The sequence below is a fragment of the Cynocephalus volans genome, chromosome 7, assembly GCF_027409185.1.
Source record: "Cynocephalus volans isolate mCynVol1 chromosome 7, mCynVol1.pri, whole genome shotgun sequence".
NCBI classification, from domain to species: Eukaryota; Metazoa; Chordata; class Mammalia; order Dermoptera; family Cynocephalidae; genus Cynocephalus; species Cynocephalus volans.
In genome coordinates, this window is record NC_084466.1 from 107507508 (window position 1) to 107529360 (window position 21853).

Below are 21853 nucleotides of genomic sequence, written 5' to 3' on the forward strand. Positions count from 1 at the left end.
TTATAACTGAAGATTTTTTTAAGACTCACTTCCCCTCCTCCAAGACATTCAAAATCAGCATTTGCCAGGTAGGGGACAGGTGTCAGTCTAATTTGAGACTCACCCCAGTTTAGGAACCACAGATCAAATCCTAACCTAACCACACATCTGTTCCTTGAATCACTCCACTCCATTCCTGCCAAATCCTTCTCCAGCCTTGGGTTTAACACCTTCTGTGATGGCGTTACAGTTGACAATTCCATACCCTTCACTTTCTGAGATGATTCTGTGTTCAGACAGTCCTAACTGTGAAAAAGTATTTCTCCTAATAGTCTTCCTTATATCTCTTTGTCTATGCCCTTAATTTCATGTTATCCAAATTATTGGTTTTCTCAAATCAGTTGAATTAAACAAACACATTAAGTCTCAATTATGTATCAGGCTTTACTCTGAACAATTTCTTTACTGTGGCTGTTAAAATCATTACCAACTCTTTAAAAAATAACCACCTAACTAGTATTCTCAGTTTAACAATAGACTTTCTCAAACAGGCTATTACAATTCATTAAAATCTTAAAATCTTACATGCTTGGTCCTATGTCCGCTGCTACCGGTAAGCAGTCGGGTCCCCAGTTTGTGGAGGGTCCTGGCCCTGGGGAAGCTGAGCTGGCAGCAGCTTTCCCTCTTCCTCCTGACCCCTCACTCAGCAACCCTCTTTAAACCTTCTTTGATAGTTTTAGGAAGATTCCAAAGTAGCTCCTCTTCCTGGTAAAATCATTCTTTACCTTATGCTCCAGATTTCTTGTTAAAAATACAGAGGGGAAGATAATTTTTTTAAAAAAATCTTGTTTTATAGTGGACCCTCTTAAGAATATTTTTTTAATAAATTTGATTAATATAAATAAATAAATGAATAAATGTAAGTTGAATAATACATCAAAATTCAGACTGATAGTCTACTCTATTAAAGTCAGGTAGTCTTTCAGCCTGCACTTTTGATTCTCCTCTAAGTCACCATAATAGTTTTGAACTTATGGAAAACTACTTTTCAACAACAGGTATCAGATTGTTGGAAGCTCGTGATGGGGTAGACACTAGTACTGCCAAGCTGCTTATATCCCAGTGTTGAAAGTTGACCCCCACTAGCGGGTCAGTGTGATAGCTAGTGAGCTATAAATGTGCACCACCTGTCCCAGTGGACAGTGCCTGGATGAATCGCCAGTCGGCAGGTTGTGTTTAGAGAAAACCAAGGAGAAAATAACACGTCAACTGGAATAAACCATTTGGGGTCAAAAATAACAATTGATGTTTTTGTACTTGTGTGAGATATAAAAAGAAAACTTGACTTTCAATTTGGCTCAGTATTTACTTCCAAACTTCTTGACTGTTGCTTGGGCACCTTCAAAGAAGTGGCTGGACAAAGCTTTGCAAAACTGCCTAAATCCCTCACGTGTTTGATGGCTCCGGAAAGCCTCGGTGTCTTTAATGTGGTATCTACTCTCCTCTTATAGAGTTTTATAAATGGACACTGACATGGACTACGAAAGACCCAACGTTGAAACCATCAAGTGTGTGGTTGTGGGCGACAATGCTGTGGGGAAGACACGCTTGATCTGCGCCAGAGCGTGCAATACCACGCTAACGCAGTATCAGCTGCTGGCAACCCATGTCCCAACCGTGTGGGCGATCGACCAGTACCGTGTCTGCCAGGAGGTAAGACGCAGAGTTGCTTTAGAATGCTTACGGCACAGCGTTGTTGTTTGCCCATTTGAATTTTTTTTTTTTTTTTAAGAGGAAGCTGGATACATTGTTCATGCAAAACAAAACTAACCTTTTCAGTGCCACAAGAGAAAACAAAAGCAAAATGCAAGTAGGGCTGTGGTATCCTGAGCGAGGGTTTGAGTCATGGGATTCCAGGAAGAGATCTAGGATTTAGCTTAAGTCCCCTCAGATGGAATAAGAAGACTAAATGCAAGTGAATTAAGGGGCATTGAGGGGTATTGACTGGGACATCCTTCTCTGGGGGGGGGGGGCCTCTGATTAGCACTGAGCACAGGTACTCTCTCTCCTCAGGTCTTGGAGCGTTCCCGGGATGTTGTGGATGAAGTGAGCGTTTCTCTCAGGCTTTGGGATACTTTTGGAGATCATCACAAAGACAGGCGATTTGCATATGGCAGGTAATGCAAGACTAGTACAGTGCAGTTGAGGTTGAGTACAGTTTCATTTTCAGTACCAGCAGCTGGTTCACAAATCTACAAAAACCACATCACATGGCCGTGAAATGTGTTGGGTTCTGCACTGTGTCTAAGAAAAGAAGAGGAAAAGGATGGTATTGTTTCCGGATGTCAAGAAAAGCAGAGTCTGCTTTGCCACTCAGGAAGTGCCTTGTTTAAAATAACCAGGGCTAGTTAATCTGGGAAGCTTGCTGGAGGAGCATTCTGTTGTGCCCTCCAGCCTTGGGCTGCTTTGACTGCTGTTTTCCTTCTGTATATCTGCCTTCTGCTGGAATGTTTTAAGATATTTTAGCACTTGGCCACCCTACATCAGAAGATCTCTTTGGTCTTTTCATGACAATATTAGCAGAGTCTGATGTTATTTGCTTTGGGCTTTGAGTTATCTGAAAAGTCTATTATTTTTATTTGAAGGTCATTTTTAAAAAGAAAGAAAAATATCTCTGAAGTCCTTCGCAAGGCATATTTCCAAAATGAACTGAAGCACTAGTGTCTATTTTTCATTTTAAAAAAAGAAAGAAGAAGAAGGAAAAATCCAGTAAAGGGAAGATTAATCTAGAAAGACAGAGATATGGGTAGGAACATGGTCAAAGTGCCTTGAAGTATTTAGCGACTTCTACTTGTCACCACACCATAAAGTATCTCTGAGTGAATGGGTTATAGCTATTAAAATCTGGATAAGGCAGATCATTTTTTGCCATTTAATTGTCAGCTAACATTTCATTTTAAGTTTAGAATTTAGGTATCATGGCTCAGTCATCCATTCTTAACATCAGACATGTTATCTCACAGAACACATGAGTTACTTCTTGGTATTGAGATAAATGTTTCTGAAAGTTACTCTAATTCTTCAGGCCAATAGTTCTCTTAACAGACTTTTATTGGCATTTATGCAAGTGATCTAAAATACTAAGTACACTGCTGAAAAGGTTTGCTCTACTCCTGGAAAGTAGTCTGCACACAAACAATCTGTGATTTATAGCAGTTTATTCAAAGGGACTCAGAAAGAGGTATATGGAAGTAAAACATGATTTTAGTGTCTCTTTGGTAACAAGGACTTTTGAACTTAATATCCAGCATTGTAGATACTTTTCTTCTCCTTGAATTTCCTGGGATTTTTGTGGTTTTTTTCTGTGATGTTCTTGATTGCTATCTTAGTTGCCATTTTGGTTTTTTTTTTTTTTTTTGGTCCATTGTTCTCTGTATAAAAAAATAATAACAAATGAACCTGCGTATAAGTACTATGTAGTCAGGTTTGTAATATCTACAGTTTTTGTTTTGTTTTGTTTTGTTTTCCTTTTTGTGACCAGTAAGGGGATCGCAACCCTTGGCTTGGTGTCGCCCGCACCGTGCTCAGCCAGTGAGCGCACCGGCCATCCCTTTATAGGATCCAAACCCGCGGCGGGATCGCCACTGCGCTCCCAGCGCCGCACTCTCCTGAGTGAGCCACGGGGTTGGCCCTGTAATATCTACAGTTTTAAGGAAGCAAAGTACAAGGGTACTTCAAAAAGTTCATGGAAAATAGAATTAAAAGATAATGTGAATCTTTCCATGAATTTCTTGAAGTACCCTCTTAAGGGTAGAAGCAATCGATTTCAAAGAACTTCTTGTAACCCCACTTCTCAGAAGGTGTGGTGAAAATGATGGGCCTGAAGAGGAGCTTACTGAGATATTTGGGTTTAGACTCTATTGACTATTTCAACAGCTCAGTGGTTCGGTGCCACTTGAGATGTATGCATTTGAAACAATGAGTTTTAACGGGGCCCCCCTGATATAAAACTTGTACCATGGTAATAGAAGGGCTGCTTCATTATCACATGAAATTCCTGCTTAGTTTTATTTAGCAGCATGATGGCCTTCAATAGAGCTACCCTGGGCCTCGTCCAGCTCCCTGATGTCACTCGAGTCATCTTACATGTCATGCCTGCATGTATTCACTCCCAACAAAAATAAGCTGCTCTTTCCTGTGACTCCATTGCTTCAAAGCACATTGTTCTGCTCTCCTATATGTAAGGTTTGGTGCTGTTAACTATAACCTATTCCCCCCCCCCCTTTTTTTTTTTGACTGGTAAGGGGATTGCAACCCTCGGCACAGTGCCATCTGCACCACGCTCAGCCAGTAAGCGCACCGGCCATCCCTATATAGGATCCGAACCCGCGGCCTCGGCACTACCAGCGCCGCACCCTCCCGAGTGAGCCACGGGGCCAGCCCAACCCATTCCCCCTTTGATGGAAACAGGAAATGCTCCCCAAGCCAAGTTTGATTCTCCAAGCGACAGAGGGGCTTCAGGAGACACTCCATGTTTCTGGCCATATTCTCCTCGGGGCCTCACCTTTTGTACGTGTTTGTACCTTGAGTTTCCTCTGCCTTTTCCAGTTCTCCCCAGCCCCCACCTCTGGTAAAGAACAAAGCCCAGAGCTACTGTGTCTTGAATTCCAGCATCTTTCTGTACATGCTAAATATGTAATACCACATGGATGGAGCACGCAAAAGTTATGTTTCGTGGAAAAATCTGATAGCACTAAGAATTCTTTTATTCAGTATTGGGTTCTGACCAGTGCATTTCATTGCTGTAAGAGATCTGATAAATTTCTTAATGACTTCCATTTTTAGCTTTCTATCATTCATGAAGGAGAAAAATCATAATTACAGTTTCTGACAGTCAGTTTGGTTTGCAAACCTGTTTTTTGACATTTTTACTATACTTGGTATGGATTACAAGTCAGTGGGATGTGCACAGACATAAATTCTGAGGCATGTGGAATATAGTCCCTATACTTGGAAATGTATTTGGAACCTTTTAAAAATAACTAATTTGATTCTTGTGGTGACAGTGAAAGAAACCAGATTCATACCAAGATGTCTTTGACCTTGCCTTCAGTTCCCTCTGCTTCTTAGCATGAAGGTAGTTAATAAGTTGCACCTCAAACATTCTTTAGCATGGGCAAGCTGTAGTTTGCATAGTACGTTCTGTGGGTCAAGGGGATCCCAGTGGTAAGGGGACTGCCAGCTTGAATTTGCAATTTTCCTAGCATGGTATACCTGTAACCACAATGTCACTGCTCTCTTCATGAGTTAAAGGCAACTGTTTTCAATGCTTTTTTTTAGCCAACTAGAATAATAGCTCCGATTTATCGAAGGCCTACTATGTGCCAGTCAATGTATTAGGTGCTATGCCAATATTAGTTTAGTTAGTCCTTTCAGGAACCCTGGGAGGCAGAGATGATCTCCATGCTACAATTCGGAAAGTATTGAGTTCTTTTACTACCATGACTGGCCTACCAGTGAGTCTCAGAGGCAAATTCAAATCCAGCACCACCTGACTCGTGCTTCCCACCCTGTGCCCTGCACCGGGCTGCCTCAGCCTCATTTTACATGGAAAGCAGTTGGAAGCTGCCCCACGCTGGTGAGCTGGGCTTGTATTTGATGTTCGTGCAAAGGCTTAGAACTAGAAAAGATCTCAAAAAGTCATCTAGTTGGCCCCTTTCCTTCAGGAAAGGAAATCCTCCATCCATCTAAGAAAAAGTCTTTACGTGAGTCCTTCTATCGGATGGAGAGGAAAGGAAGAGAGCTGTACCAGCGTGCTTGTAACACTTCACGCATTTGAGATCTGTCTGACTCTCTGCTCTGGAGTGAATGACTCTAGCTCGCTCAAAGCCTTTCTTCCCACCACCTACCTTCTATCCACTTTTGGATGAACTTTTGAAGCCCTTTTCTGGATCTTTTAAAATGTCAAGAACGAAACTGTACATGTTAACCGGGACTGTGATCAGCTGCTCTTTTTCTGGCAAGGAAAGCACCTCTTTTTAAGCAGATATCACTCAACTCAAGAGTTTTCTCTGGAACTCTTATAAAAATGAAGCATGCACAGGGTGCCCAGCACTGAAATGTAGACACATAAGGATGGGCTCTGTCTTTACCAGGATACCTGGGCCTCTCAAGCCCACTCCTCTAGTCACACACACATAAATAATTACAGAGTTCATTGTTTCCTTTCCTTGAAGACCTCCTTCATTGATCTGTCTCAGGGCCAGATGACCTTCAGATGTTTAATAAGACCTGTGGTGCTGAAGTGGTGATAACCACTATACTTCAGTCCAGGCACCCCCTGAGCCAGGCCTGGGCAGCTGCTCCATGTGTCCTTCCTGCTTCATTCTTGTGGGCAACCCTGCAAAGGAGGCTCGTTTCACAGTTGAGGAAACAGGCTCAGAAAGGGGCCAAAGATCACACAGCTAGGACAGGGTGGAGCTGAATTGTCCTCTTAGGGTTGTGTGATTCCAAAGCCTGTATCTTCCCACTCTACCATGCTGTTGGAGCTGATGATGATGATGGTGATTAAGGACAGACTTATTTTAAATCTCCCCACCCCGCCCCAGTACAGGCTAAATCTGACACTGTCCTCGGTGGGCACTGAAGACCAGCATTCACCATCTGTCACCAGCTCTAATATTCTGGTGCTTTTCTTTAAGTTCTTTAATCCACAGCAAATAACTTAATTCTTTATATACATCTGTAAGTAGCTAAACATGAGTCCTTTCACTTTTAGTAAAAATGATACATCCAAGCAAACTTCTTGAGAGTGAATGAGAATCATGGGTAGTTAATCTGGCAAGTTTTTCCCCAGAACATTGAACTAAAACATTCAGAACCACTGCACTTACCCTTATCCCCAGCAGTTTCTGGGCATATTTTCAGTCCAGTTGGAACCCATTTATTATATAGTTTATTCTTACACACTGACTTTTCTCAAGTGCTGTTATCTGCTATAAGAAGCTCAGTACGTGTTTTAAATGATAACATTAATCAGAGCTATAGTTTCTGAGTGTCTATTTAGATAAGATGGGTCCAGTTTCACACTGAAGGCACATGTAATTAGATATGGCATGAACACACCCCATTTGGAATGCTTAGTTGAGACCCTTTAAAAAATTCAAGACTGTGGGTGACTGGTATTTGTGTCTTGCAATAGAAAAAGTAAGAAACAGTGAGTTCATCTAGATCGAGTCTTTTGAGTTAGCTCTTATTGTGCATTGCACATTCTAAACACTGGGCCAGAAGTAACATTCTAATGATGGTTTCAGGGGAAAGACATAAGAAGAGCAGCTGTTTGGACCAAGGGACAGTAATAGTTGTTCCCTAAGAGGTTTGACTAAAACTACTAGCACGCATACTTTGAGTATGCCTAAGCATAGTGGTTACTCTGAGGTGTAAGAGCTCTGGGGTGAGGTGAATCAGCTCTTTTTAGACATTGTCTGGATGATTACAAAGCAGGTGGTCCTCAGGCCACACTCTGGTTAACACTGTCATGGAATTTTCATGATGCTGTTTAGCAGACCTCAGCCAAAAGGGAGGAATCCTTGAAGACTGGAGAGAGGGCATTCAAATGAGATACTAGGCAAAAAAGAGCACATACTGTGTGATTCCATCTTTGTAAAACTTCAATCTAATCTATACTGACAGAAAGTAGATCACTGGTTGCCTAGAGAACAGGATGAAGAGGAAGGATGGATTATGAAGGGACACCAGGGAACTTTGGGGGTGATGGAAGTGTTTGTTACCTTGATTGCAATTATGGTATCAGGGGTATACATACATCAAAACTAATCAAATTGAATACATTAAATATGCAAAGTTTTGTGCAGTGCAATTATATCTCAATAAATTTTTTTAAGAAGAGAAATGTCTTTATGGAAAAAAAGTCTATGATAGGTAAGGAACAGTTTGCCTATTAGACTGTGTTCTGTTTATAGAATTTTATGTTAGTGTGATTGAAAACATAAATCACTTAGAAAGAAATGGAACCAGATCTTTAATAGCTGAACAGGAGAAATGGGATATTTATATAATCTCAAAGCTAACGATGGTACACTATCATATTATCGCACAAAATCAGGTCAGTTCCCTTTTCCCAGAAATAGAGCCCTCAGCTCAGTGGATCATAGTCTGACCAAGTGTCCTGTTTCTTTGACTGTGGTTAGGTTCGCATCTTTTTCTAGGAAGATACATTCCACCAGGTACCCTATGATAGCCGAATAGAGAACACCAAGTTCTGTGAAAATTTTCCATTTCTCCATCTAATAGTAACAATTTTGTCTTTCATGGCTGGTTCATTCTGGAAATAGAGAATGTGGTGGTCACCTCTGGGAGTGTGCAAATGACCTCTATTTTGTACCCAGTCACTCTGACTAGGAATTGGATACAGAGTTGAGTGGTGGGGTGTGTCCTCTCACTTGGGCTGAGAGCTACACCATGGGTGTCAGACTCCACTGTTGTGTGTTTCTCTGGACTGAGGGCCAGGCTGCCTTTCCAGCTCATCTCTTGCTTCAGACATAACAATACACTTATAATCCCATGTTATCAGTAGCATCTGGGCCCACAAACACGCATTATGTCCACATAGAAATTATGCCCCCCACTGCCTATTCTTAAGCTAGCTAATCAGTACAAGAATTAGAACAAGTGTCACATACTCCCAGAAGTCCTCTCTGCACACTTCCCACCCTCCCTGTCACCTTCAGAATCCAGGTGAAGCGTTTCTCCTTTATGTTCCCATAGAACACCTTTGCAAATCTTTAGCGTAGCAGTGACTGCATTGTGTAAATGTTGTCTCCTTAATTTTTCCTCTTCCCCTTACCATATTCTTAGTATCTTTAGGACAGAGATTTTGTCTTTCTGCTACATATATCTCCAGTGCCTGGTCCTGCTGCATAGTAGGAGCTAAGTAAATGTTAGCTGAATGAGTGAAAGGGATATCTTAGTAAAACTTAATAGCAATCCTAGCAGTAACTTTTAATATTGGCCATGATTAGATTATCCAAAATTATCCCACCAGCTCATTCTCCCCTCAGAATGCTGAGAGAACAGATCCAGAAGAACAATGTTCTGAATTACAGAAAGATAAACAGCAAATTCTCTTTTAAATTTATCACCTTGGCTATTTTTTTGGTTATTTTTGTTTGTTTTGCATGTTATTTTTAAAAAGCGAGATGGTCTGGGAAATAGAGGGCTTCCTGAAGGCTTAATTCTGTTGTCACTTACCTCGAATTTATCCTAAACTAATCTGCCCATTTCTTTACATTTCCTTTGCTTCTGGAGATAATCTAATGCCTAAAGAGGTCATTAATCCTATGTATTCTGGTGTTATGAAAGTATCCAATTAGATGGAATAAATAGATTTTTTTAGATAAATTAAAATAATTTTTAAAATATTAACTGGCTAAGCTATAATATATAACACAGATATATGGCAGTCTTCTGCAATAATCTAAAGAAATGTAATGACTCATATTTTATTTTCATTATTTATTAAAACTCCAACTGTTTTATTTTAAACCTAAATCTTTTCTTTTAGACTCTGAGTGTGCAGACATATGAGTATTTGTATGTGCAGTTTTTACCTTCCATTACCTATAAGAACCTTTTTATTTAATAGACATTAATTTAGGGCATCTTTTGATATAAACAGTGTGTTGTGCCCAATGGGAGAGAAACAAGTAGGAACAGAACAAAATCCCTGAATATGAACTCATAGTATAGCAAGGAAGACAGCAACATAAATAAGTACAAGTCAGTGTTAAAAACGCTGAACTAAAAGTGTCAGTTCCGGGCACAGCAAAGAAAAATTGCTCAGACCAAAAACTTCACATCGTTCTGACTTCTCTTGGTCATGTCCCACATCCGGTCCCTCAGCAAACCCCATTGGCTGTACTTTCGGCATATATACAGAAGGCGGCCACTTACCGCCTATGCTTTACCTCTCTGCAGGCCAGGCAAAGCCACCATGACCTCTCTTGGGGCTATTAACTCTTAACTGGTTCCCTGCTTCTTTCAGCCTTTTCCTCCCTGACCCCTGAGACCCCTCTGCCTGCAAACTGAGTCAGTTCTCGTTATGGCAATAGAGTGTTCCTGTTAAAGCATAAATTGTATCACATCATTCTTCTCAAAAACTTCTAGTATTCTGCCGGCTCACTCAGAGTACAAACCACACGCCTGGGAGGCCCTCCCTACCTTGGCTGTGCACTGGCCCTCTGAGCTCAACCTCTGCTACCATCCATCCCCCTCACCGTTGTGCTCCAGCAGCATGCCTCTTCCCTCAGGGCCTTTGCTCTAGCTCTTTCCTCCCCAGCTGTATTCTTCCCCCAGATAACAGTATATTAGCTCCCTCCCTCCCTTCCTTCATGTCTTTACTGAAATGGCACCTTCTCAGTGAGGCCCTCCTGGCCACCTCATTTTCAAGAGTGACTTCTGTTCCCTAGTATTTCTGTCCCCTTTCCCTGCTTTATTTTCTGTTTAGCACTCATCACTACCTAGCATACTACTAATTTTACATATTTTTCTTATCTGTTGTCTCTGTCCTCCACTAGAATGTAAGCATGACAAGGGTAAGCATGACAACAGCAGTTTGTGTCTTTCACTGTGTGTCAGGATGGCCGAGCGGTCTAAGGCGCTGCATTCAGGCAGTTTGTGTCTTTCACTAATTGCTGTATCCCCAACATCTAGCCGAGTGCCTGGTACACAGTGGGTTATCAATTGCTGTTTCTGGAAGAAATGAGTAGATGATTGCTAATTGATTTTGGATAAATGACAAGTCCTGGTACCTTACCAATTAAAAGAGGATTACCAAGAGGCCTGGGTAAAGTCCCTTTCTCATTGTGGTCCAATGATCTTCCTGGTTTATAGAGTTTAGTCTCAGAAGAGTCAGAGGAGTTAAACCTAGAGACCTCCCATCTGGCATTCTAGCTGACACTGAGGTGTTCTTACATCTACAGCGAGTCTTGCCCTCAGGAGAAAACATTTAAAATGTACAAAGAAAGGTCCTCAGTTAGAAGGAGAAGTGGGGTTGGGAAGTAGTTTATCACCACAGTTTCACCTTCTCTTGTTAAACAAACTTTCTTTATGTCAATACTTCCTGTGTTCATTGGCCAGGAGCTAAATAAGATTGTTTAAGCTATTTATTTTAATAAATTAATTGTACTTCACCCACTTTCACATGCATTCAACAACTTCTTCTGATTGCGTGAGGTGTAAGAATATACTAAAGGGAGCATAGTTTACTAAGTACAGAAAATGGGATATCAAGTGAAAAATAGCCTGTTTCCATTGGATGATAACCCACAACCTTCTCTGGTAGTCGCCCCCGGTGATATTTGTACTATAATAGCAGAATCAACCATCTTGAAGACTCAAGTATTTTCTATTTTAGGGTTTGGTGGCACTGGTGGGACGTTGATGTGGCTTTCCTGCACTTATGAGCATGCATTGCTTTGGCCCCATTTTTGGAGGGTGGGGGAAGACTGGGTTAAAATGTTGCTTCCTACTAAACATGCAGTTATGGGCTTGGGAGAAATAGTTGCGCATGCTAATCACTCCCAAATCTGGATATATTTCAGGGTGTTTTGGCAGTTTTCCCCACATAACGTCTGTACTTAAGAAGCCTCACTGCTATTGGTAAAGTATTGACTTGATTTTTCTGCTCACATCCAGGGCGCTGCATGGTTGTGCCCTGCTCTCCCCAGATCCCCCGCCAGGTGCTCCCCTACAGGCCTCTCCATCTTCCATGAGTATGAGCTTACATAGCCATTCATCTCCAGGTGGTTATGTGCACCGTCACTGACAGCCTGACAGCTCCCTCTGCATCTCATACACACTGGGCTGCTCCCCTACTAAAACTTTCCAAAGCCACGTGTTACACATTCCTTTTCTCTGCCATGCTCCCAGCTGTGTTGTGCTGTTTTGAGCTGTCTGTTTGCGTAGCACTGTCAGACTATATGCATGAAAGGTGTGTTGTCGACATGAACAGTTTTGAAAATGTTTCTGGATAGAGCTTACCTCAGTTATCAGTAGGGAGAAGGAAGCTTGAAGCCCCAAGGTGGAGGGCAGAGACTCCTACTTGAATCTTTGCCAGAGGGGGACTTGTGCACATTGACAAAGAAAAGAAGCCCATTAAAATGTGCCAATAATCTCTACCAATATAAAGGATATGGAAGTCTCATCTAAAGAAAATAAATGGGCACTGGTGACATCTAAAGAGGTGGGATCCCACCATAGAACACTTCCAAGCAGAACTCAGGCAAATATAATGGTTAGCTTATTCTTGGTCACCAAGTGTTAGTCCAGCAAGAGACCTAACCAGAATTGGGCACATCAGAGAAGGGCATTTGGCTGTTCCACTCACCACTCCTCAGCTGTGACAGAAGTGGCAAAGTAGATGGGAGTAGAAAAAGCAAGACAAGCTAAGAAGAAAGAGCACTGTTGTGATAAGAAAGAACTTAGAAACTGATTCCTAATGATAAAAGTTTGATACTGATTGTCTACCGTTTTTCAACCACTTCTTCAAAGGAAGAATTTCAGATTGGAGAAACAGCTTAGCTTCTGGTTGTTTCTCTGATCTTTTCCCACTGAGTTTGCTATATTTGACTGTAGACATTATAAAGGCAAGCTTGGAGAACATGTGTGGTATTTGCTATTCAGAGCCTAGCTTGAGCCAAGATATGTGGGTAAGATGCACTTTTTTCAGATTTTTTTTCTCTTTAATCCTCCAACAAAGATTGATCCCAACTTTGCATGTACGCCTTCTGTTATCCAGATATCTTTGCCAATCTTTCACATGCTATCTCTGGCCAGTGTTCTCCCTGAAAGATAACTTAAAAATATGCTTTTTTGTTTGTTTAATATCTGAAGAAAAATTGATACTACTGGGGTTGGCTTTATCAACTCAAGTATTTGTGGATGACTTGGTTTCTCTCTGATTCCCTCCCACTCCCCTGTGAAACTGGAGACCCCCAGTTGTTTCAACACATTGGTTTATTTTGGATTGTTTTTTACTTAACTAATCAAAACATTTCTTCATGGGCATTATTTTGATGTGTTAATATCAAGTGAAACTTTTATGCAAGTATTGATATTTTCTCCTTGGGAAGAAGAAATCTCATTTTTCCCTGTAAAATAAACATTCTGTGGGCAAGCAACTAAGACCATGTACCCTTGAGTCCTTTGTAATTCTGGCTTCCTTCAATAAGGCCATTTAGCCTAGTAAAAAAAGTTTTAATAAAAATATATAAAATAATCATTTTAAACTTCTTCCTGCCCCTTCTCAATATTCAGGTTCTAGAGTTTATAGACTTGTCTACCCTGGGTTTTGCCTCTGCATTTTCAAATTCTTGTGCTTTCTATCCAAATAGCTGTAGGACTCAAATCCTATCAGATTCTTTCTACAGCTGAAATAAGACCCCTGAGGTCATTTCTAGACTAACCCTACTGCCTAATATGTGAGGATGTCCTCATCACACTCTCATCTCCCAATTATTTTTAAGCTCAGTTTTCAAAGTAGAAAACTGTAACAGAGCCATAGAAGTAGAAATGCTAGAACCTGCCTTTTATTTTATTTATCATTTATAGGAATGGCATTTTTAAACACAAGCTTATGTCAGACATTGAACAGTCTTCACACAGGAATGAATGTTTTGATTAAAAGTTATTTAATATCTCTAGTTCCTTGGAATTCTGCCTAAAGCTGGAGATATTCTTAGCTGCCGGTCTTGTACCTTCTTTGACTAGATAGAAAAATGGCTCAGAATCTAGAGGGAATAAATGGCATTCTCAAAATAGTTCCTTGATTGTATAGGTGTTTATATCACAGAGAATACCGATGTGTTGAGAATTAAGAATCAGAAAAAAATGTTGGTAGGGAAGAATGTATCACAGCGGGATCTTTCTATGGCTCCATTGATTGTCAGCCTTTTGGTTAAAATCGGGCTTATGATACTACCACATTCATATGGCAGGCCTCAAGAATAGAATTCTGTATAATCTGTATTTAGCGTTCTCTTGCATTTGTACTTAGATCAACAAAGGTTAAATAAAAGACATTTAAGCAAGTTAAAATATGATCTTGTTTTTTTACTGCTTCCAATGTACAATAATGGAGACAGATTCTCATACCACCTAAATGTGAATAAAAAAGGAAAAAGAAAAATTTTATTCCAAGATACAAATAGAATTTTGACTCAGTAAGTTATTTTAGCTTCAGAGGTAGTACTGCTCTCAGTACAATCTCTTTTCTTTAACTGTCATCATTTCGAGGTGAAATATTTACAGCACATTGAATTATTTTTCCAGCTTTCTGTCAGCATTTCATGCATTTAGATATTGATGCGACCCAGTTAGAAGCTGGGCCCTCCGGACCTGTACTGCATGATGGCATTGTGCTGCTATCATCACAAGATTCCATTTTTCCAACCCCCAAGGTCCTGTCTGTACTTGTTTACAGGTCATCTAGATAGTAACTAGTATGTGTTCAATGGCATGAGCGTTATCACCGTAACCTTGGCAACCAAGCTAGCTCTGATTTTAAAACCTCACATTGCTGTATCGTAAAATTGGATAACAGAGTTGACATTTAGTTACATGTCTGTCATATAAATTAAGCTCTGAGAATGATTTCCTTTATAGTCATGTGCCTTAATAAGGAAGTAGTAGGCACCAATTAGAACAATTTTATACATGCACATACTATTCCACATTTTGGCACTGCATGTATTTCCTCAATTCTTTTCTCAGTGAAACTGAACTGCAGATATTGTCATACCGTTCTCACTGAGCAAGAATTTATGGTGGCTTTATTTTATGATCAGGATGAATCTTATAGCAGAGCTTCCTCAGATACCCAATATAAATAGGATTATGAATAATAAAAAACTTAGCCAGTAAAAAAATGTAAAATTCAAAGCACTCTTGGTTTTACTGGATACTGTTATTTATGCTAATTGGAAGTAATACTGAGCACAGAATATTCCACTAACTAAATCAGAATCCCAAAGACAAGACATGCTTCCCTTTCATTTTTATATTTATGTATATTTTTATACATATTATTCCAGGACCCAAGAATCTTTGATATCTTTATTTTTGAGAAGATTCTAAACATGCAGATTAATACATTCATCTACTTTGAGTCCTAGATCCTCTTTTATAATTTAGAAATATTTTAATCTCAAGATTTTCCCTCTATTTGCTGTGGTCTGGTGCAGTTTTTCTTGGATATAAATTTAAACACTCAACCTCTGAATTACTTTTCATGTAAGCACCCTGCAGTTTTCTGCATTGCAAATGATTATTTTTAGAAATTTTATGGCTGCCTGCATATATTTGCTTGTCTTCATTGATATGTAGGGGGAAGAGCTCATTAATGATTTAAAAAGAAGGTATTTTGATTCATTGACTTGATTCTTCTCATTACATAAACAATAAAGGCAATAAATTAACATCTAATAAAATTGTAAGAGTTTATTTCCGAATTTAGCTGCAAGATCTTCTTGAATCCTTGGGCATAACTTTTCCTATGCTTTATATTCTTCTGCCTTAATGAGGATATATTCTTCATCATTCAGCATATTTTAACCTTGAACAATGGTTTATAATTCCTATTAAAGATACCTTTAGCAGCTATCCATCAGATACCATAACTGAACAACTGTTTGGCAAGACAGTTCTTTGGCTTCTGGAATGGTAAGTTATTATGTAAAAATGGAAGATTCTATGTCAAAATTAACTATAAAGCAATTTTTCTTTTCCCCCTATACCTGCTATGTTGTATATAACACTTGAGAAATCTGCTTCCCGTATTTTCTTATCTTATTAGCCATCCATCTAATTCTTGCCTAGTTGTATGATAAATATTTTCTTGCCTTATACCTAGTAAAGAGTCAAAATTCCTGCAAATTCAGGATTTTTCATTTTGGAAACAGATAAGTGGTTGTGCTTTCTACATGTGTGCTTAAGTGGGAAGAAGGGCAGATATCCCTCTGTGTATTTGCTGATTCCGTACAGCAAATACTTGGGACATTTTCAGTAATGTTTAAACTATTTGCTTTATCTCATTGGTTTGAGTCATCACCACCTTTACGTTTAAACTGGCAAAAGGGAGTTTTATTATTTTCTTTTATCTTGAAACTATTTCTTGTGATGAACAGAAATAGTTCAGCATGTTGTGATTCCAGGACTGTTAAGTTTGGGTAACCATCCCTACAGTAAAATAACTTCATTGGAAACATTTCGATGCGTAAGCATTCTGCAGTGCAACATGGAAATGAACTATTAGGCTGTGTCGGTGCCGGAATGTGGGGGCTTAGGCTGTTTGCATGACTCCAAGATGTATTTTAATATCTAGTCTTTTTTTTTTTTTAATTGTGACATGATATGGCATTAGATGGGTTGGGGAGTGGAGGAACCATAATGGTAAAAGGAAAAAAGAAAGTTAAAATTCAATACAAGCTTCTTTTGTGATTTCCTTTTAGGTCTGATGTTGTGGTCCTCTGTTTTTCGATCGCTAATCCAAGCTCCCTCAATCATGTGAAAACCATGTGGTATCAAGAAATCAAGCACTTTTGTCCTCGGACACCTGTCATCCTTGTTGGCTGCCAGCTAGATCTCCGCTATGCCGACCTGGACGCTGTTAATCGAGCCAGACGCCCTTTAGCAAGGTAAGCCAAGGGACTCAGTGTTTGACTGCACTGGCCAAAATAAGATTTAGAGGTAGCAGGTGTCTCTGTAGTCCAGTGTTCTATTCTTCAGAGGCTCTGGTTAGCCCCTTAATCATGAGGGGATGTGCCCTGACCCCTTCACACACACTATCTTCTCTTAGGTTGGAACCCACCTTTGTAAAACACTTGTCCAGTGTTTGAAGTAAATTCTGTAATTACGAAATGGTGTGTATAAAAGAGCTTTGAAATTTGTAAAGTATCAGACAAAATGTTAGCAACCCATAATAATGCCATTCTTGATATTATGACTATTATAATTAAGTTAATTGACACTCAGAGTATCAGCCACAATTCTTGGCCCCAGGGAACATTAGGTTCATACAAATACAGATATGCAAGTGTGTCTCATCTTCCTCCTATTCCTCAGTCTAACCTGTGAGAGTATTTTATTCCTAAGATGAATGTCCAGTTTTTAAAAATAATTTGGACCTATAATTGAAAAAAGAAAAAAAAGCACTGCTTTTTAAATGTCTCTAGTGATTATCTTTCTAAAATATCACAAATTTAAAATACAACCTGAAGGACGATTTGTGTCGCTATATGTAAAATGCGGTTACCAATTTTGGGGGAAAAATAAGAGTTTCTAAAACACTGTGCTCCCTCATATTCTCATGATAAAAAACAATTTTGTATGTTTTCTATGTTTACATTTTTTGCTGGAGAGCGTAGCTTTTTAAAAATTTTTGGTATTAATACCTTCCTTTGATGTTTGCCTGATAGGCTTACTATAAGATTTTATATGGACACAAACTTTTAAACTCTCACAGCAAAAGCAATTGGTACTTTCTTTAGAGAATTTCTGATGTCCTAGGTATGTTTTGCATAAAATTTCTGAAAACATTTTATGTTCAGTTTTCACAAACCTTCAATTCTTCAATGCATGGACTAGGAACTGAATATTAGGAGCCACATAGAAGGAAGGGAGATTTGCAGTGAATGAGAGACTGCCCCTGGCCTCAGGAACTTTTCATGTAAAAGAATAGGTTAGGATAATCAGGATTCACAACCATGGACGCATGGAGAACTGGAGGTGGGTCACAGAGCTACAGTGGACAGTGGTGGGGACAGTCCCTTCTTTAGAGCAGTTCTGAGAAGATTTCATGCAGGAGGTGGTATCTGACATAAGCCTTGAAGAGTTTCAGTTAGTAAATACCCAGTCAGTCCTAGGAACAAGGAACACAGTGCCTGCAGGAGCAAAATTTGAAGTTAAAACTTCTTCCCCGCACTTCCATTTCTCCTTTGCCAACACCCTACAGTTTCTCCGTCCAGGTCTTCAAATCCAAATTCTGCCCAGTATCACCTTTTTTCTCCTAAGACCAGTGCCTGTCATACACATTACCTTTGGTGTTGAAGGCCAAATATTTATTTTTTAAGAGGATCAATTCCTAAGAGTATGTTCAGAATCAAGTGTGTTTGTGAAGACTGTAACAATAAGTCACATCTTGCCCATGTTCTGGAACACATCTGTTCCATTCCTGTGGTTATGCCATAACCACAGCACTATACTGCTTGTACTGCTTCTAAAGTCTTGTCCTCCCTGGGTTTGATTAGATCGTAAAGGGGCCTCGTGTGCCAGCCTAAAAGGTGTGGACTTTATTCTATGGGCCTTGTGGAATCAGAGGAAATTAAGACAGAATTGCCACCAAGTCATGCTTGTATTATGTAAGCACTTTCCTTGCAGCAATGAAGACCATGGCTAAAATGTGGAGAGTGTAAAGAAAGACCAGTTAAGAGGCTAGTGCCCCAGTTCAAGCAAAAGATGATGAGGGTGTGATGAAGGGAATGGTGGAAAAGAGAGAAAGACATGAAAGAGGACTCACAAATCCAGTAAAGGAAACTTAGTGAGCTGCTGGATGTTGATTATTTCACTAGCAGTGGGACAGTCTAGACTCTTAACTGCTTAGCAGAGGTCTCTCAGCAACTTGCAAATGTGACCTTAAGTAAACCCTGTAAACTTTCTGCCTGTTTTCTCAGAATATAGAATGAAAATAACACCTCATAGGGTTATTGTGAGGCTCGAATGAATAATGTTTATGGATGCATTTTAAAGTTATAAAGCAAAATTTAAGCATAAGGTGGTAGTGATGAAGATGATGGTAGTAATAATGATGATAATAGCTAAATTTATCAGGCATTTACTGGGGACCAAGCACCATGCTAAGCTTATTATCTCGTTTAAACCTTTCGATAGTCCTTTAAGATATAGGTACTTATTATTATTATACAGATGGGAAAACCAAGGTTTAAAGAGGTTGAGTAACTTGACCAAGATCAAATACCTAGTAAAAGGCTGATACTTCTCGTACTGTGGTTACTACTGAAAGCCTTTTTTTCTGCAGTCATACATAACTCCTTTATATTTGAAAAACTCGAAAGTGGTGTAGATTTTTCAAGAGCTTTAGTAAAAACCTTAATGAGATTTTAAATGTTTAATTCAACTGGATGCTTACATGGGCCCTGGTTACTTTTTTTTTTCCTAAAATAAGGCTGATTATAATTTTTAAAATATTCTATTTCAGACCCATAAAGAGGGGGGATATTTTGCCCCCAGAAAAAGGCCGAGAGGTTGCAAAGGAACTTGGCATACCATACTATGAAACAAGTGTATTTGACCAGTTTGGAATCAAGGACGTGTTTGACAACGCAATCCGAGCAGCGCTGATTTCTCGCCGGCACCTGCAGTTCTGGAAATCCCACTTAAAGAAGGTCCAGAAACCTTTGCTTCAGGCACCCTTCCTACCTCCAAAAGCCCCTCCACCGGTTATCAAAATTCCAGAGTGCCCTAACACGGGGACAAATGAAGCTGCCTGTTTACTGAACAATCCTCTGTGTGCCGACGTCCTGTTTGTCCTTCAGGACCAGGAGCGCATCTTTGCACATCGAATTTACCTCGCTACCTCTTCTTCCAAATTTTACGATCTTTTTTTAATGGAATGTGAAGAATCCCCAAACTGGGGTGAAGGAGCTTGTGAGAAAGAGAAGCAGAGCAGGGATTTCCAGGGGCGGACACTGAGTCTTGACCCAGAGGAGGAAAGGGAAGAAGGCCCTCCAAGGACACTGCAGGCCGATCAGTGGAAGTCCTCAAGCAAGAACCTACTGGGGACTGTGGGCATGGAAGCCGAGGGCTCGATTCCTGAGACACAGACTTTGTCAGGCTGGAGCAAGGGTTTTGTTGGCATGCACAAGGAAATGCAAGTCAATCCCATCTCAAAACGCGTGGGCCCCATGACTGTGGTCAGGATGGACTCGTCAGTCCAACCAGGCCCTTTTCGGACCCTGCTCCAGTTTCTTTATACGGGGCAACTGGATGAGAAGGAAAAGGATCTGGTGGGCCTGGCTCAGATCGCAGAGGTCCTGGAGATGTTTGATTTGAGGATGATGGTAGAAAACATCATGAACAAGGAAGCCTTCATGAACCAGGAGATTACGAAAGCCTTTCACGTCAGGAAGGCCAATCGGATAAAAGAGTGTCTCAGCAAGGGGACATTCTCAGGTGAGCGGGGTTGTGGCAGAGCCATCAGTACCTCTGGTTGTGTTTGACCAAACATTAGCCGAACACAAGCAGGGAAAGGATAACCATAGCTAACATTTGTAAGTGCTTATTTTTTTCCATGTACTTCTCTATGCTACAGGTATTAACATATTTCTCATTCAGACTTACTATTCTCTCAGTTTTGTAGATGGGGAAACCGAGGGCCAGTGAGGTTAGGTAACTTGACCCTGGTCACACAGCTAATAATGGTAGAGCCAGGACTTGAACCCAAGCTTTTGTGGCTACAGAAACCTGTTCCCTAAACCACCATGGCACCACGCTGCCCCTCAGGGTAGATCAGGTACCCCTAAGCCTGTCTCCAGTCAACTTGGTGCTTATGATTTCCCTTGAGGACCCATTCTCTGCCACTTCTATTCTCCACTGACCCTTCAGCACTTACCTTTTACAAAAATCAGTGACCTTAGATCATAAGGCCACGGAAGTCCTTGAGGCAATCTTCGTGGCCCTCTACATTCCCGAAGGCCCGTCTCGTCTGTTTTCATCTGCTCTCTGTTTCTGTCCCCACACTCTTTGGCCCTGCTCCTCTGTAGTGTTCTTGCCCCTCCTTCGTCTTTGAGAACTATGCCCCATGCTGCCCTCAGCGCCCTCCCGTAAGTGCTTGAGCGCACTGGTGGCCTGTGTCCATGGTGCTGACCCACGTGTCCTACGTGGGTCACAGGCTCACACTGTCCTATGTGCCTGTACTGTGTTTGTTCTGAAATTGCTGGGTGTGTTCAGGTGTATCTTTTGTTGTGAAAAGTTAACTTCCTGACTTCTACTTATATGGGTACCTCTATTTCTGTCTTTATCTTTCATAATCTCTGTTGTGGTGCTATACATTTAGTAAGCGGTTACTGAGTCTGTTTATTAATTTTAAAGTTTATGAGTAATAAATATTTACTCCAATCACTGGCCATCGTGGTGCAGTAGCAGTCTTGAAAGTTAATGAAAAGAATCTGTTACAAACCTACAGTAAATTAAAACAATGGACTTTAGATGAAATTGATTAAATCACCCTCACCTTACTGCAGAGACATAACCAAATACAGTGTGGGAGCCTTGATTGGATTCTGGGGGGTTTTTTTGTTTGTTTTTTTTTTTAAAGCTATGAAACACAATTTAGGGATAATTAGAGAAATTTAAATATGAACTAGATAGTGGATGATATTAGGGAATTATTTTTAATTTTCTTAGGTGTGATCGTGGTATGGTCATTGAGGAGAATGTTCTTATTTTTAGAAAATGTGTGATAAAGTAGTTAGGAGTGAAGTATCTGCTATCTGTTAAAAACAAAGTCTGCACACAAATAAAAATATATAAAAATACACATACAGTTAAAGCAAACATGGCAAAATGTTAACAATGGATAAGTGAGTGATCGTTGTACTATTCTTTCCACCATTCTATATGTTTGAAATTTTTCATAATAAGGAGGAGGAAAAATGTTCCTCTCTTTTGTGTTACTTTCTTGTTCAGAGAATTTGTGTTGTGACCACACATGGAATTTTAAAGGCGTGCTCCTTAATGCAGGAATTGGGTGTGCCAGAGGTGGGGCTGACATGAAATCAGT

At 40.2% G+C, this 21853-nt stretch overlaps 1 protein-coding gene across 3 annotated transcripts in view; it reads left to right on the forward strand.

Annotated features, from left to right (window-relative positions):
- The window catches only part of RHOBTB1 (Rho related BTB domain containing 1), a 60748-nt gene that overhangs the window by 24119 nt on the left and 14776 nt on the right, over positions 1 to 21853 (forward strand). For 2 of the 3 annotated variants that reach the window (XM_063102778.1, XM_063102780.1), the window contains 4 exons: positions 1491 to 1692; positions 2053 to 2156; positions 16506 to 16691; positions 19271 to 20244. In XM_063102778.1, coding sequence (XP_062958848.1) covers positions 1501 to 1692; positions 2053 to 2156; positions 16506 to 16691; positions 19271 to 20244 — 1456 coding nt within the window. In that variant the 5' untranslated portion in view covers positions 1491 to 1500. Of the gene's footprint in view, positions 1 to 1490; positions 1693 to 2052; positions 2157 to 11600; positions 11659 to 16505; positions 16692 to 19270; positions 20245 to 21853 lie in introns of those variants that run through there. The other variant, XM_063102781.1, reaches the window with a different exon arrangement.